This window comes from Aulonocara stuartgranti, assembly GCF_965226115.1.
Source record: "Aulonocara stuartgranti genome assembly, chromosome: 17".
In the NCBI taxonomy this organism is placed as follows: Eukaryota; Metazoa; Chordata; class Actinopteri; order Cichliformes; family Cichlidae; genus Aulonocara; species Aulonocara stuartgranti.
Window position 1 is genome coordinate 33,983,009 of NC_138953.1, and position 15,825 is coordinate 33,998,833.

A 15,825-nucleotide genomic window follows, 5' to 3' on the forward strand; every position below is an offset into this window, starting at 1 on the left:
GTGCCCGTTGCCCGCTCTGCCGCCCTCACCACCCATTGCTGTTTTCTCTTGTCCTCCACAGTACAGCAGTTGAACCAGAGTGTACAGCAGTAGGTTAGAAGGCTCTCGATGGTGGATCGGTAGAAGTTAATTTCTACTTCCTCTCCATCAATGTAGAGGGTGGAGTGCTCAGATTGCTTTGTTCTCCTGAATTCAATTACCATCTCCTTGGTCTTGGCTGTGTTCAGATGTAGGTTGTTGTTGTTACACCATCACTTCAGATTACTGTTGTTGTCGATCAGTCCTATGATGGTAATGTTGTCAGTAAATTTTATAATGGTGTTACTGGTGTGAATTGGAGAACAATCATGGGTAAAACGTGAGTATAAGAGTGGACTGAGGACACACCCCTGTGGAACGCCTGTGTTCAGATTGAGGGTGGAGGAGGTGTTCTCTCCCATCCTGACTTTCTGGGGTCTATCACTCAGGAAGTCTAATATCCAGGTGCACAATGAGCTGCTGAGTGCTAAGTGGCTTATGTGTTTTAACCAGTTTGTGGAGTTGAACTGTGTTAAAGATAGAGCTGAAGTCCACAAACAGCATTCTCACATAAGTGTTACTATTGTCCAGATGTGTGAGGGTTGTGTGAAGAGCTGTTATTATGACATCCTCTGCTGGCCTGTTTGCCTTGTATGCAAACAGGTATGGATCAAGGCCTGCAGGAAGGACAGCTTTGATGTGTAACATGATAAGTTTCTCAAAGCATTTGGCTATTATGGGTGTTAAAGCAGTGTTAGCTGTTTTCTGCTATATGTACAGCACTGGCTGAGTTAGGTGCCTCTTGTACGCTTGAATGATTCATGGATTCGTTTCAAGTCACTTAACACACAAAAATAATAGTTTTTTTAAAAAGACTTTCCAGTCCTTTCAAACCAATTGCTGGACTGAATATGAGTGAAAAATTAGCAAACATCCAAGGCAAAACTTTTAAAAGACCTTCAGAAAGCCTGGAGAACTATTGCTAGAGAATACTTTATAATAATGCATGAAAGTCTGAGTCTCTGAAAGCAAAACATGAAGAAATGAGGGGAATAAAGAGGAGATTCTTCATTTCACAGTGTGGATTATACAAAGAAAACTCTTTTATGATGCAGAAATAATGGTGATCATACATTGTTGATTTTGTTTTATAGTTTTAGTGGTTTCCCCCTTATTTAACATAAAATGGTACAGCAAAATGAGAACAAAGCAAAAAATCCACATGTGTGTAACATGTGCAAAATTCTGCATGAATTAAAAGCAAGATAAGAGCATGCTTTATGCTGTGTTAATTTCATTATCTCCATGGACCTGTAAATGATGACTTATGCATACAGCATGTGCCTGATAATGCTTCCCAAAGGCATTAAATCTTTGCTGTATCATGTCCTGCTGTCATTTGTAATTCTGTTGACTTATCTTTCCAGATCAGTCTTCCTGCTTCTGGTTTTGGTGATGAGTCCAAAGCCGCTCTGTAATACTGACTCATGCTCACACACTGCAGCATCAGGATGACCTAAATGTTAAGTCGCTGAGGCAATTTAAACCATGGATTCAAAACAAAACACTACAAGTGTTGTTCTTTACAAATTGTCAGTGTGTGAGGCTCTACCCTGTTATCTGTAGTGCCCTATGAAGCAGCCAGTCTCCACAGTCTGCCACATGAGCTCACGATTCTAATAAGATAATCATATAGCAATGGAAATCACAGATCTTTCTTGCCACCATAATATAATTAACCGATCCCTTGACCTCAGATTCTCTTGCCACCAAATGAAAAATCATGCGCTTTATCTATATATATAGATATATATAGATATAGATGGATAGATCAGCTCGATATTTATCACGCATAATCTTCACTCCTTTTTCTCCCACATGGACATATTCAGCCATGTTCTCACATTGCTTTGACACCCTTTGCGTTCTACATATTCACTGTGATCACATGTGATTTGATAATCTCCAAAATGTACGCAGAGTGATATGCAAATCAATTTTCAACTTCCACTTTATTTATTTATGGACCCCAGCTCGTTCTTCGTGTAGCAATGATTTGGGGTTTGTTTTGTTTTGTTTTTTAACCAGTGGTGACATGACTGCTTATTTTTAACTCCATTTAAGCACTGGCAGTTCCACTGTATAATTCCCAGCCATAGGGCTGAAAGCACTAAATGTAGGTGTCAGGGGCTACATTTAAACGTGTCAGCAGACTTTTATGTTATTAATCCTTGTAAATAAGCAGCTCTTGGTAATCACACCTCTCGTGACATTTTTATGCCCTGAGGGCCAATAGCACGAGAAAAGCAGGAATTATCAGCTCACACGTGAGTGAATCTTATACACCGTCTCTTTATGCAGATCATAGGACGTAGGTGTTTTGCGGTTACGCTCAGTACAGCACGGACTGCTCCTCACACCAACACCCACGGACCAACCGGCTGTTAGAACAGCTTAACACCAACCACAAAAGAGCAAACAGCACTTAGCCCAGAAGATGCTCAGTCTGTCGCCAGCCTGTTGTTTTAGATATGACTAAGATTGATGACTAAGCAAAGAAACAAAAGATTAAAAAGTATTTGCCTTACGAAATAAGTACTTTTAACATGTTTTTGTTTTTTTTTTTAAATATCGTGACAAATCTTTAATTTGAACAACTGTGAAAACAAGCGAATGAAAACAGTTTCGGTTTCTCACAGCGTGATTTTCTGTCAGTAGTTTAGCTGTCTGTTTTAGGGTTTTTTTATGCTGTCATTGCTTTAATTGGGTGTTAACTATTCACTTCTGCTTTCTATATTCCTAATAATCCAATTTTAGTAGCTATAATGTCATCTGTGTAGCAGTTCACTTTTCATTGGAAAGTCCGCTGCTCTTTCCTGAATAACAAACACACACAAAAAAGAAAAAAGTTGTGGATGGTAATGCAGAATTTTAATTTTGAAGTTTTATTTTGTAATCCTTAGTTGTCATGTAGCCTAGTTTTACTTCTGCCTTTATTCTCTTCCTTCCAATTTTCTCCAAAATCTCTCTCAATCAGCTACTCCTCTACATATACCTCCTGTAAAGCACTGCCCAGTTGTCAGATTGCATTTGAACTCTATGAAGTCATCCTTTTTTTATGCACTCTGTGATATCCTTTGCATACATTTTATTTATTTTTCGTTTTGCCCTCATCTGCAATGTTTGCCTTGACACCAGTATACATCTGTTTTATTGTCCATCCATGGATTCTCTTCTGCTTATCCTTATCAGGATCGTAGAAGCCTATTCCAGCTGTCATAAGACAAGAGGCAGTGTGATAGCCAGTCTATCTCACAGCTAACAGAGAGAGAGACAATCATCTGCACTCACATCTATTGAAAATTTAGAATCATAAGTTAACCTAACTCCATTAACTACATGTCTCTGGACTGCGGGAGCAAGCCAGAGAGATACACAAATACTGGGAGAACATGCAGACTCTGCGCAGAAAGTCCTCAGCCAGATGGTGGAGTCGAGCTCTGGACCTTTGTGCTGTGAGGCAACAGTGCTAACCACTGCACTGCCCTATAATCCTGTTATTCATCTATTAAAATGTCTTTTAATTTTAATGATACAAGAGTAAAGTGTCAGTTCTAAAATGCATTTGGTGAAATTTTGCTGTTTTAGCCAGCAAATTTTGCTTTGAATTTCTACTTTCTCAAAATCAATAAAGAGCAGGACAGAGGTGCTAGCATTAGCCTAACATCTAGTTTCTATAAAATATACCCCTACAACATGGGTATACCCCTTATCATTGTATTTAGTAAGCTATGCGGCTATTTAATGCCAACATTTGCACCTTCTTTGAAGCAGACAGGTACAGTTGAAATGAACGGCTAACAAAGCTATACTGCTCTCCAGACTCTCGTGGATGCAAAGAAATCTGTAGGCTGTGTTTAGTGACTGTTGTGCCAATAATACATAATGTGGATGCTGTCCACTCTGAAATGCTGTTATCCCATCTTAGCACTGAACCATTTCTTTGTGATAAATGACTTAGAGACCACAAGTCTTCTGAGATCACTACAGTTTTGTGTAGTGATAGCACTTTAGCTGATTCTTTTCTCTTTCTCTTTTCTCTTGTGTTCTTTATCTAGTCATTTCTGGATCTGTAATGAAATACATTTTTCTCTCACTCAGTGAAGTGCATACACGTGTGCAAATATGCCATCAGCCAGTGAGATGAAATGCCTGATGTATGTGGGTCGGTGGGTGTGGGAAGGGGACACATTGCCAAGGATTGCTTTCAACTTGCTAAAAGATACAGCCATTTATGACAGCCATCTGTCCAACATGAAACTGTGTGTGTGTGTGTGTGTGTGTGTGTGTGTGTGTGTGTGTGTGTGTGTGTGTGTGTGTACTTCCAGGCACAATTATGTTTTCGCTGGTGGGTGTTTGGGGTCCAGGTGGCTGTATACTGTAATATTGTGCCCACAGTGTGCAACAGCATGGGGGATGTGGGAGCCCAGCACAGCATTAGTCATAAAAACACAGGCACTGATGCCCTGCTGCTAACTGTAACCTAAGGAAATGTGATATACAATCTTTTAGTGTTATAACCTATAAACTGTTTTAAATATAACCTTGTAAACTATATCATAATTAAAACAAATACATATCTGATTGAACTTTAGAAAATTTAGCTATCACTACAGATATTTAAAATATTTACAAGCTTTTATATAAGCCTGCTTTGTTTGTTGGCAGCTATCACATGATAAATTTTGTGGGTGGCTGAAATGATTTGTCTTTTCAGTGGGTTTCGCAGGCAGTGACTAAAAAGATCATATACTGAAGGCTAAAGAAGATAACAGATGACGTTTGGTTAAGGAGGTCTGAGTTGCTCCTTTTTAACTCCACTTGTTGCTTTCTTGAAACAAGATCAGATCCCAAAGGCATGAAAGATCTCTCTGCTTTGAGAATACGTTGAAAACAGAAGCACTTTGGTGAGTAAGAAAGCAAAGATTTCCTTTCAAGGGTGAAATCAGGCATTAGTGGAATATAAAAAATAATTGGATCGTGCTCTTCTGTAGGGCTTCATGAGCTTTTTGATAGTAAATGTGTTGGGTGTATCAGAGAAGCAGTTAAAGTTGATAAGCGAGAACGTGGAGGGAAGCACTGCACTTCTGAGTCTTTTGATTCCCACGGTGAACACTTGCAGGTGACAGGATGCTATCCTGTATTACAGATTACGTTTCATTGCCTTTGAGTGCGGTTTTGCATATCAAACCCATGACAAATCGTCTATGGTGCTTTCCCTGTTGATGCTAAGGAGAAAGACGGAGGAGGTCTATTTTTACATCCAGCCAAAACACGGTTTGAAGTGAAGGCCCAGCGGAGAGGAGGGGTAAAAAAGCTGCACGGATGTGCTGCTGTCATCCAAAGACATGTGGGGCTGGAGATGCTGTTTTATCACTCATGTTGTTCAGATTGAGACTCAAGAATGGTGTCAGTTATATGGAAAACTCTTCTTTCAGTGAGGGTCTTGGCTCAAATGAGGCTGTTCCACCACTTGTCAGCAACTACTGGATAGTTTGTCATGGCATTTTTTTATAGACTGCCATGGTCCTGAGAGCAGGAATACCACTATCTTTAGTAATACTCGGTTTTACTGATGCTTCATCTACTATCACTATATGGCTAATGTTTATGAAATTTAATTAAATGGCCCAACTACTGATTGAAATTAGCAATTGGATTAATTTAGTTATTTAATTATTTTGCACACATGTGACCAAACCTTTCCACCAAATCCAATCATCAGGTTTTAATTTATTTAAGCTTAAGACCAAATATATCAGCTAAATGTTAGCATGTTAGCATTGTTTGCATTTGTTATATCACCAGTATCACGTTAGCATGCTAATGTTCATCACAAAATTGCTACTATGGCTTGAGTCCTGTCTTCCTCCTATCGCCCACATCTGGTCATTGCAGATAGCTGCCCCTTCCTAAGCCTGGTTCTGCTAGAGGCTTAACAGGAAAGTTAACAGGAAACAGGAAAGTTTTTTTTATTCCACTGTCGCCAAGTGCTTGCTCAAAGGGGGCAGTTTGATTGTTGGGGGTCTTCTTTGTATTACAGTAGTGCCTTTACCTTATAGCATAATGTACTTTGAGACGACTACTGTTGTGAGTTGACGCCATATATAGATAAGTCCTAAATCACAAAGTGTTCACCAGCAATGGGCTCTTAGAATAGAATAGAATAGAATAGAATAGAATTCAACTTTATTGTCATTGCACATGCACAGGTACAGGGCAACGAAATGCAGTTTGCATCCATCCATCCTTCATGCCCAATTAAGGAACGTAGTGTTTTTTTACTTTATTTTCAATGATTGGTTGGTTTAGGTACCTAAACAACTTGGTAATAATCAGGAAAAAAATCATGGTTTGTGTTATAATGAATGCTATTTATTCCTGCTGTACTATTTATGTTTTATTCTGCCCCAGTTGCTGTGGAGCACCCACAATTTTGTTGTACGTGTGCAATGACAATAAAGGGCTAATCTTCTGCTTCTGCTTCTACAGCATTTATCCTCACCACTGACACTTCTGGTTATTAACATTTAACGCCAAAGGTTTATGTTATATCTCAAGGGTGAAATGGGTTTCATATGTGGGGTGCGTACAGTGTTTAAGACAGTGCATATCTGTGTGTACATTCATGTACATATGCATCAGATGTTTATGTATTTAAGTGAATATTACTGAGCTGTTATGGACAAATTATAACCTAAGACATTATTGCACAGACAGTATAAGAAGAGCAAATGAGAGCTACACTAAATGTTCCCATACAGCAAATGTGCTGTGTAAGCAAATGAATTAAGGCCAATATTTCTATATATAGATCCTTCGTCAGAAGTATTGGGTTGTGAAATCCAGTCTTCATATGGTACAATGTACAAAGAGGGGGATTTTTCTAGCCTATTTTCGTTGCTATATTTAGAGGCCTGTTTCTATTGGAGATGAGGATATTGCCCGCTGTTCACAAGCTGAAGGAGGCATATGTCACCCCCCACCCCTCCCCAAAATGAACACCACCACCTGACCTACACTTCCTGGTGTGAATTAAATCAAAGCTAAGGAGTGCTGAGAAAACTTGATAGGCAGTGGTCTCTTGAGATAAGCTAGTGTCATTTTTGCTTCAGCTGTCCTGCAAAGAAAACTGGCCTTGTGTAGTGTCACTTTTTGACATAAAGCAGTTGTAGTTACCCGGTGGTCTGAAGCACAAAGGAGGTTAGAAGGGAAAAAATAAGTGGAAACTTAAATAATCCAGGGCTGTCCCCAAATGAAACATGAAAGCTCTATACTATAGTTTTAAAATGCATTGCTGAGCACGTGATCTTTTATCCCCTTTGTTTACTACAACTTGTTGTGTTCCAAAAGCAAAGAAGTCTTGGCTGATCTCTCTTCTCTTCTCTTCTCTTCTCTTCTCTTCTCTTCTCTTCTCTTCAAGCATTTACTTTGATTTATGTGTCACAGATGCTAAGTTTATTTGGGGTCATGGGCCAGAGATGAAAAGTGATGGTGGTTGAGTGGCGGAAATGCTGAGCAATTTTCAGAACCCATCTGGGCTTGTAGAACTGTCTGTGGCAATGGCTGACTTGGTCTTCCATCTGTCATCTCCAGCCATATGTACTCCCGTGCTCTGCCCAGAACATGTGGGTCCCAATGAGATGAAAGTCAGAGAAAACAGGAAGAAATGTCATTATCTTGGGAAGAAACATGGGGGAAGTGGATTGGGAAGAGGAGAGGAGGCAAAACGAGCACCTGAGCAGACTGCTCGGGTGACTCGACCTGTCCTCAGTACACTGAAATAATCCTTTTAGAGTTCGGTCATTGAACAGATATTCTACTTGTAATCCTTCTCTCCATGTTTTGCCATCTTCCTCCAGCTGTTACCTTTGTCTGTGGGCTCACAGTGTCATATGGGTTGACACTGCAGACATTAAATGCACAGCAAATTCATTTTCATTATAATAATACACAAAATCACGCAGGTGCATCAAAGGCCCCTGAAGGTTCTTATCCATATCATATGCTATGAAGTGATCATGTTGCCTAACTACCCAATACAAATCTAATAAAATGACCAATTTGTTTGGTTTTCACACCTATAACACCTTAGTACAACATCATATCATTTTCACTTCATGACAGTAATATTTTATAATTTATAAAACGTGAATTACATATTCATGCATGATATATTATGATATCATCATAATCACCAACAACAAGCTAAAAAACCAGACATCATTGTCCTGCTGAAAGCTGAAGCTGCTGGAAATCAAATGCTTTTCAGATGGTATTGCATGGTGGATCAAAATCTATTCTGTTCCATCCATTTTGACAACATTATTGGCTGAGATGAGCCCTAAACAATGACAGCGCCTCCACCACACACCGTGTTCCCTTACAATCTGAGCCAAAGATTTCAAATTTGGATTCATCATTCTATCACTTCTTGTTTACCTTCCTTAAGAATGACTTCTTGGCAGCCACCCTACTACAGAGGACATTCTGATGAGGTTTCACTGAACAGTTGATGTGTAAGCTGAAGGGCCAGAGCCATCTTTCAGTTCCTCTTTCAGGCCTTTGCTTGATTTTTTTTCTCTCTATTTCTTAAAGACGTGACTTTCAGATAGATAGGTTTTTTTTTTAGACCTGCCACTTCTTCTTTTGTTCTCTTTTTGTCCAGTTTTCCTCCATTTTTTCCTCAGCGCTGCACACCATGTCAAGACATACATTTCCAGCTTATAGCTCTTTGGGAATTTCCTTGTTGGTACAAAAATGCTATATCATGCCTGTATAACAGCATATAACTGTGTTGTCTTTGGCATTTTTATAGCTTCAGCTATAGAAATTAGAAAAAAAATATGTTTTTTTGTGATTTTAAAGTTACAATTTAAAATTGCCTCTTTGTTATGTTTGTTATGTAGTCCGTTATGTGTATAACAACACTGGTTAATGCCTTTCCATACACCCATAATAATCCCATAACACAATAGTGCCCTGCAGACTGTTCACAAAGCTCAGGGATCTGGGACTTAACAGCCGTCTGTGTGCATGGGTGTTGGACTTCCTCACTGGCAGAACTCAGGTGGTGAAGGTGGGTAGATGCGCCTCTAACAGCATCACCATCAACACAGGAGCACCTCAGGGATGTGTCCTTTCGCCACTGCTCTACTCCCGCTACACTTCAGACTTTGTGGCCACCCATGGCTCCAACACCATTGTGAAGTTTGCTAACGACACAGTGGTGTTGGGTGCCATCTCCAACAACGATGAGGCGGCCTACATGGATGAAGTGAAGAATCTGGTATCATGGCGCCAGGACAACCACCTCCAGCTGAACGTCGGCAAGACCAAGGAGCTGGTGGTGGACTTCAGAAGGAGTCAGCACAGAGACTACAAGCCCATTATCATCAATGGAGCTCCAGTGGAGAGGGTGCAGTCCTTTAAGTATCTTGGTGTCCACATCTCCTCAGACCTGACATGGGCTGCCCACATTCAGGTCCAGACCAAAAAGGCTAGGCAGTGCCTGTATCACCTACGACAACTGAGGAAGTTCAGGGTCTCTCCAAAGATCCTCAGGATTTTCTATACAGGCGCTGTGGAGAGCATCCTCACACAGAACATGACATCGTGGTTTGGGAACAGCTGTGTGAAGGACCAAAGAGCTCTCCAGAGAGTGATCCGTACAGCAGAACGCTGCTGCAGGATTGCGCTCCCCCTGCTTCAGGACACCTACACCAGGAGATGCCGGACTAGAGCAGCGCAGATACTGAAGGACCCGTCCCGTCCTGGCAACAAACTGTTCCAACTTCTGCAATCTGGTAGAAGGTTCCGCATCATCCGGGCAAGGACAGAGAGACTCAAGAGGAGCTTCTATCCCCAAGCCACCCGGGCCCTAAACACACACACCTGCCCTCTCACATCATCTATAATTGACTGAGACAGGACTCTCTTCCAGACACTCTAAACCAAGGCACAATGTACATTCCAAATTCCTTTAATTTTAAATATGTTTATATTGTCTATTCTGTAAAATAGTCAGATGTCTATTCATATTAATGTACAGAATTCACCTGCTTGCTGCTACTACCGCACATTCACCCAATGTATATACTATATATATATATATATATGTTCTTCCTCTACCCCCCCCCATTTTTGCACATGTCGAGGAGCGTGTCAGGCTACATTTCACTGTGTGTTATACTTGTATAACTATGCATGTAACAAATAAAGGACTTTGAACCTTGAACACCCATTTTCTTCTGCTTATCCTTTTCAGGATGCCAAAAGCCCTCATTACTCTGAAAATTGTCAAGGAAGGACTGAAAATGAGTGAAAAAGCAGCCAATGTCCAAAGAAAAACCTTGGAACACATCCACAAATCCTGGTTACCAATTGGTCAAAACCGCTTTAAAAATTAAAAGTCTGGCTGCTTGGAAGTAAAATATTGAGGAATGAAGGGGGGCCTCAATCCTATTAACGTCAAGTTGCAAATGGTTGGCAAAAAGAGAAAGGTATATGTTTTACAGAAACACTGACTAATAAAAGTCTATTTTTTTTTTTTTAAATTTCAATCAGTTCCTATTTGGTTGCTTGTTGTCCACGTTATGTTTTCCTTTTGTCTTGTCATATTTTTAACTGTTATCACAACACTGGCAAAGGTGCACGAGTTTGAGTATTGCTTCAGTGATGTAGAATATAGTCCATTTTCCACTACATAAAAAAGCACACACTAGCTCCAGTGTCCTGTCCTCTCAGGGGGGTGAATCCATGGGGTCCTCCACGGCTTATGATTTATTCATATATGGAGTAACATTCCAACAGTCTCCCTACAAAACCTTTCTTATACCCACAGCCCCCCAACTCTCCATTCAGAAATATACTAGAGTATAGGCATAAAGCACTGCAATGTGGAAAATTAATCCAGGTTTATTGGCATTTATGTTAGATGCTGTATGTGAGAGCAAAAGGCCAAGCAAAAAAAGGGAGTGCACCGGATCATGGTAAAAACAGTAGCCGAATTTCACCTCCAAAGCCAGCACCGAGCCTCAGGTTGCTTGCTTTTCCACAGCACATCCATTCATAATTTACCATATAACCTACAAAGGTGGATGGGTACGTGGACGTGCAAAGTAGTGGTGAGACAAGGAGGGGAGAGAAGCACATTTGACACTTCAAAGCATTTTAATGCACCGTTTGCAGCATGAGAAATGAACGTGCATTAGAATGGCTTTTTAAAAAAAGTCCTTTGTACTCGAACACAACGCAAGCTGACACAACACAGGCAGGTGATTAGTCCAGAATAAAAGAAAAGGGAAAGCAGTGTGTGAGATGAGCATGGGTCTCATAAAAACAGACACTCACACTGACTGACACATACACATACACTCCTCTTTTCTCTCATGCATGTTGAACTCTTTCTTTTTGGCAGTGGAACTCCCTCCAGTTTTGCGCTTCCTCCTCAAAGACTCTCATGTATTTTTCATGCAGTAGAAGCCTTGTGTGTCCGGGAGGGCTCTCCACTGTTGCAAGGTCATGTTCTACACCAATATCCTGATATTATTGGTCTGTAATGTCTCCATGGATGACTGTAAATCAGTGCTTACATGTCTTGACGCTCTGGCGACCGTCATGGCTACCCTGAAATAAAACTAAACCTACATCTTTCCAGCTAATACTCACCAGAAAGTCCCAAAAACAGAATAATACCGTCATGTGTCGAAGATGCTGTAGATAAAGGGACCTTCACTGACGTCGCTGGGTACCTACTACAAGTCCCACAATGCGTCACTCGGCTTTTTCGCTTTGCTGGCGATGTTGTTGCGTTCAGGTACTACTCGGGGGTTTTCTCGTTAGACATTTAAATCTCAGCCCCCACATAATAACTAGTAGATGGAATGAATCCTCAACTTAGTGTGTGTGTGTGTGTGTGTGTGTGTGTGTGTGTGTGTGTGTGGTGGGGGCTCAGGGAAACATATTTAAATGATATTATGTGTAGGCTAACAGCCCTGAAGTAATATTTTAAAAAACTAACAGTTTGTATTGTCTATGAAAAATAAGCTAACATTACTCCTACTGCTTTTTATGCTAGTTGGTAACCGTAGCTCGTTGAGTCGTCATTTTTTAACTATAAAACAAACTAATGTTAAAACAAGTTAACAGTGCCACATACTTAGCAATGAATGTGTTATTGCTCTGTTAGTAGGATTGACAAATAACTAGCTCCAACCCCGATTGAACCCATTGCCGTGACAGTTTTGAACAGGGCATTGGGCTACAAATACAGCCTGCTAAAGCTTAATCATTCTAAAAAGTACGAAAATGCTGGTATTTAAATACGAACAGCGTTCATTTTCTCCAAATCTTCCGACCATAACAAACAATAATTTCGCAGGGGGCTCCAAAGTGCTCTGACCTCTCCGGGTGTCACATTTCCCACAGAACCTAAAGGCAACGCGTCTCCGTACCACTACGAGCAGCAGCGGCAGCAGCAGCAGCGGCGGCTGAGGCGCTTTCTCTTGCTGTAACCTAAACAATGACTCCTACTACAGAGCGGAGGAAAGCACGCCAGTAGAATGCGTTACACGGAACCCAAACCTTGCTTTTCGCTGCTATTCCGACCACTCACTTAAACTTACCGACAGTAAACATGTGGATACCTACAGAACACGAGAAATACGGCGTCGGTAAGTTTAATTTGCCTTCATATTCCTCTAAAAAAATAAACTGCTTTCACTCGCGTTCAGCTGTAAGGGCATGTGTTAATGTGCGCACGGGAGGTGGTGAAGTGGCTGTACTTGGATGCTGATTCCCGGCGCAGTTAGAGACCGAATGACTGTGTTTTTATCACGAGGCGAGCGCTCTCTTTCAAACAACCCAGTGATGGGAGCTTGGATTTCATCTCACTGCCACATTGCAAAGCATAAGGTTGCCCGCTTCACCCCCTCCTCTTCTTCCCCCTCCTCCTTCTCCTCCTGATTTGCCAAATGCCACATTTTTGATATTTTTAAGTCTTGCTCGCGCTTTGCCCTATTTTCCCATTTTCATTATGAGGATGTGAACTGGCGAGCTATTTTGACTTCACTACTGCTGTGTGTTTGCTCAGGCTCTGTCTGTTTCAGTGGTGGTGGTGGGGGGAATCAGCTGCTTCACAGCCAGTCGCTATATGTCTGTCTGTGTGTGCTTTGCCCAGCATCTAGAAATTCTTCGAAAGAAAGCCGAACGGGGGGTTAAAATTATTGTTATTATTATTGTTGATGCTTTTTCTACCACGGAGATTGTCCCAGACCTTGAGAAGTCCTGGAAATGTGTGCAGCCTGTCGTACAGTGCGCATTGTTCAGACTGTCGGAGGGGGGGCTCTTGGATCAAACAGTGAAGTGAGACAAACAAGCGACAGCAAAGCAAACGAAGCCAAATGTGGCAAAGGAAAGAAAACCCCACACAGACTTTTCCCTGTTGGTGTGGCAGGAATTTTCGTCTTGTGCCTGGATTCAAACGCAAAAAGAAAAAAAAAAATCCAGAGGGTGAGGGTGGTGGTGGGGCATCTTATTGAGATGCGGCCGCTGAGAGGCGGCTTAAATGTCTCATAATAATATTCCCTAGAGATATTGTACTGTCCTCTGTGTGTGTGTGTTGCTCTGGTTGAGTCTGTGTAAAAGGGAGCCAACGATCATTTGAGCTTTTTTTTTTTTTTTTTTTTTTTTTTTTTTTTTGCAACTAAAGCAAGCCAACCCATTCAAAGTAATAAAACTGTGATCTGTTAAGCACAGGTACTCAGTGTGTTCATATCATGCCTTCTTTCCTTGGTTCTCAATGTTGTCTGAGGTGTTCAGAAATCCCACTGTGGGTGCTATGGGTGCTTTTTGCCACCTGGACTTGAAATCAGTGAAGCACAGCGAACCAGAAACTGGCCTTTGACCTCTCCATGTCACACGTTTGTGATCTGGTCACCTGAGTGCTCTACTAGTTTCCCTTCCCTGCCCTCATAAGTGCTAAATATCTGACCTTCCTCACTCTGCAGTTATATTGTAATGTGTTTAATCACGTGCAGGGTAGAGTGTCCAGAACCATTAGCCTGCATCATTTTATTTTTTTTAAACTTTTTTATACCACATAATAGATTTATTCCATTTAGCTACTTAAACCCATTCCATGCTGTCAAAGTTCACTTGGCTGGATAAATGGAGGGCATTTATTTTGAAAGCTAAATACTCACTATTGTATTGTCCCTCCGCTGCTAGAGGGCATCCTGTTAATTGGATTAAGGTTTTTGATCCCCCCCCCCCCACCCACCCACACACACCCTCTTCCTCGATAACTCCCAATAAGACCCCATTAATTGGCTGAGATTTATTTTCTAAGACTTGTTTTGGCAGAGGCACTCTTCTGTGTGGCCTGATCCTTTTCAAGGAAGGAACTGTGCTGATTTCCTGTTGTGAAATTCAGGTTTGAAGAGCCAGACACACACGCACACAAGAAAGGTTGACACAGATTGCTTTTAGTTATGATAATTGCAGCTTCAGCAGGTTAAGCGGTCGCAGTCAGAGATTCGGGCAGGTTGATTTGTTTTTAGTCTCTCTATTGATCCGCTCGAACCAACAGAATGAGTGATATCCCCTCCAGACACTGACAGACTTTAGAGAAACTATTGAGCAACAAAGAGGGGGTTTAAAAGAGGTTTTTCCTTGCATTGTTGGAAGGAAATATGTGTTTATATTGGTTCACAACTGTCACAGTCAAAGGTGGGATGGAAGGCTGACCTTTTATAGGGATGGTGACAGGAATAGCTGCGTAACAAAAGAGAAAGATATAGAAGAAAGAACTTTGCTTACAGGCGCATACTGGGTGTGAATGTTGGGGGTGTTAGATAGGGTTGCCACACTATGAGAATTTCACTTTCTGTAACATATAGTGACCCTTAGAGGAGTGAAAGAAGAAGGGCGGCTGTTTTCCTTTATTTCCAGCTCCGTATTTTTATTCTTGGAGTCTACTGGAGAAGCCTTTTGTGACTGACAACTCAGAGTAATTCTTATTTACTTTCCTCTGGGCCTTGCTGCAGTGAATCCATTGCCTGGGTAAAAAAGCTCCCTTCTCCCTCCTGTTAAACCAGCATTCTTCTGATTGGTTTCCTTCTGTAAAAACAAGTGTTTTAACAACAGGTGGGTGGGGCTTTTGTGCTAACAGAGCTGCGTGGGTGATGTGACCATATTAGGGAAATCCTCTCTCGTTGACCTCATATAGAGAAAAGAGTGGAAAAAAAACTGTCTGAGGAGCTGAGGCATTTCTAAGGCTTTTAGACTATATATACTTCTTGTAGCTTAGTGTCTTTGCTGCATTGTTTTTACAAATAACAGAGAATATATGAAATCAGCTGGTCTTCACATCGATCACTTATTTTGCGGGGCAAAAGGATAACTTGATGCTTATCTTACGGCAAAATAGCCTCATTTGTGAAGTGGCCATTGATGCCCACCTGGAATCACTGTCCAAATTATTCATGCCAGGAGGAACATCTGGTGCTTTACACAGGTCTTCCCAAAACACTGCCTGAAGTGCCATTGCTCTAAGTCGCACCTCACTAGGATTAACGTCATGTTTTCACATCTGGTCTTTGTTTTCAACCACACTCCCCTAGCACCTTTCTTGAACACTGTTGCTGTTGGAATTGCTGTGATATCTCGATATCTAAACAGGAAGGTCCCTGCGTTAGGCATTTTTTAATGCGACCTCCTCCTCCAAGTGCTTTCAGTGAACATTTT

General features: G+C 41.2%; 1 protein-coding gene across 3 annotated transcripts in view; it reads left to right on the forward strand.

The window, feature by feature from the left end:
* Nucleotides 1–12,528: 12,528 nt before the first annotated feature.
* The window catches only part of dock4b (dedicator of cytokinesis 4b), a 143,936-nt gene continuing 140,639 nt past the window's right edge, over nt 12,529–15,825 (forward strand). For all 3 annotated transcript variants that reach the window (XM_082510636.1, XM_082510638.1, XM_082510637.1), the window contains exon 1: nt 12,529–12,752. In XM_082510636.1, the coding sequence (XP_082366762.1) occupies nt 12,716–12,752 (37 nt within the window). In that variant the 5' untranslated portion in view covers nt 12,529–12,715. The remainder of the gene's footprint in view (nt 12,753–15,825) is intronic.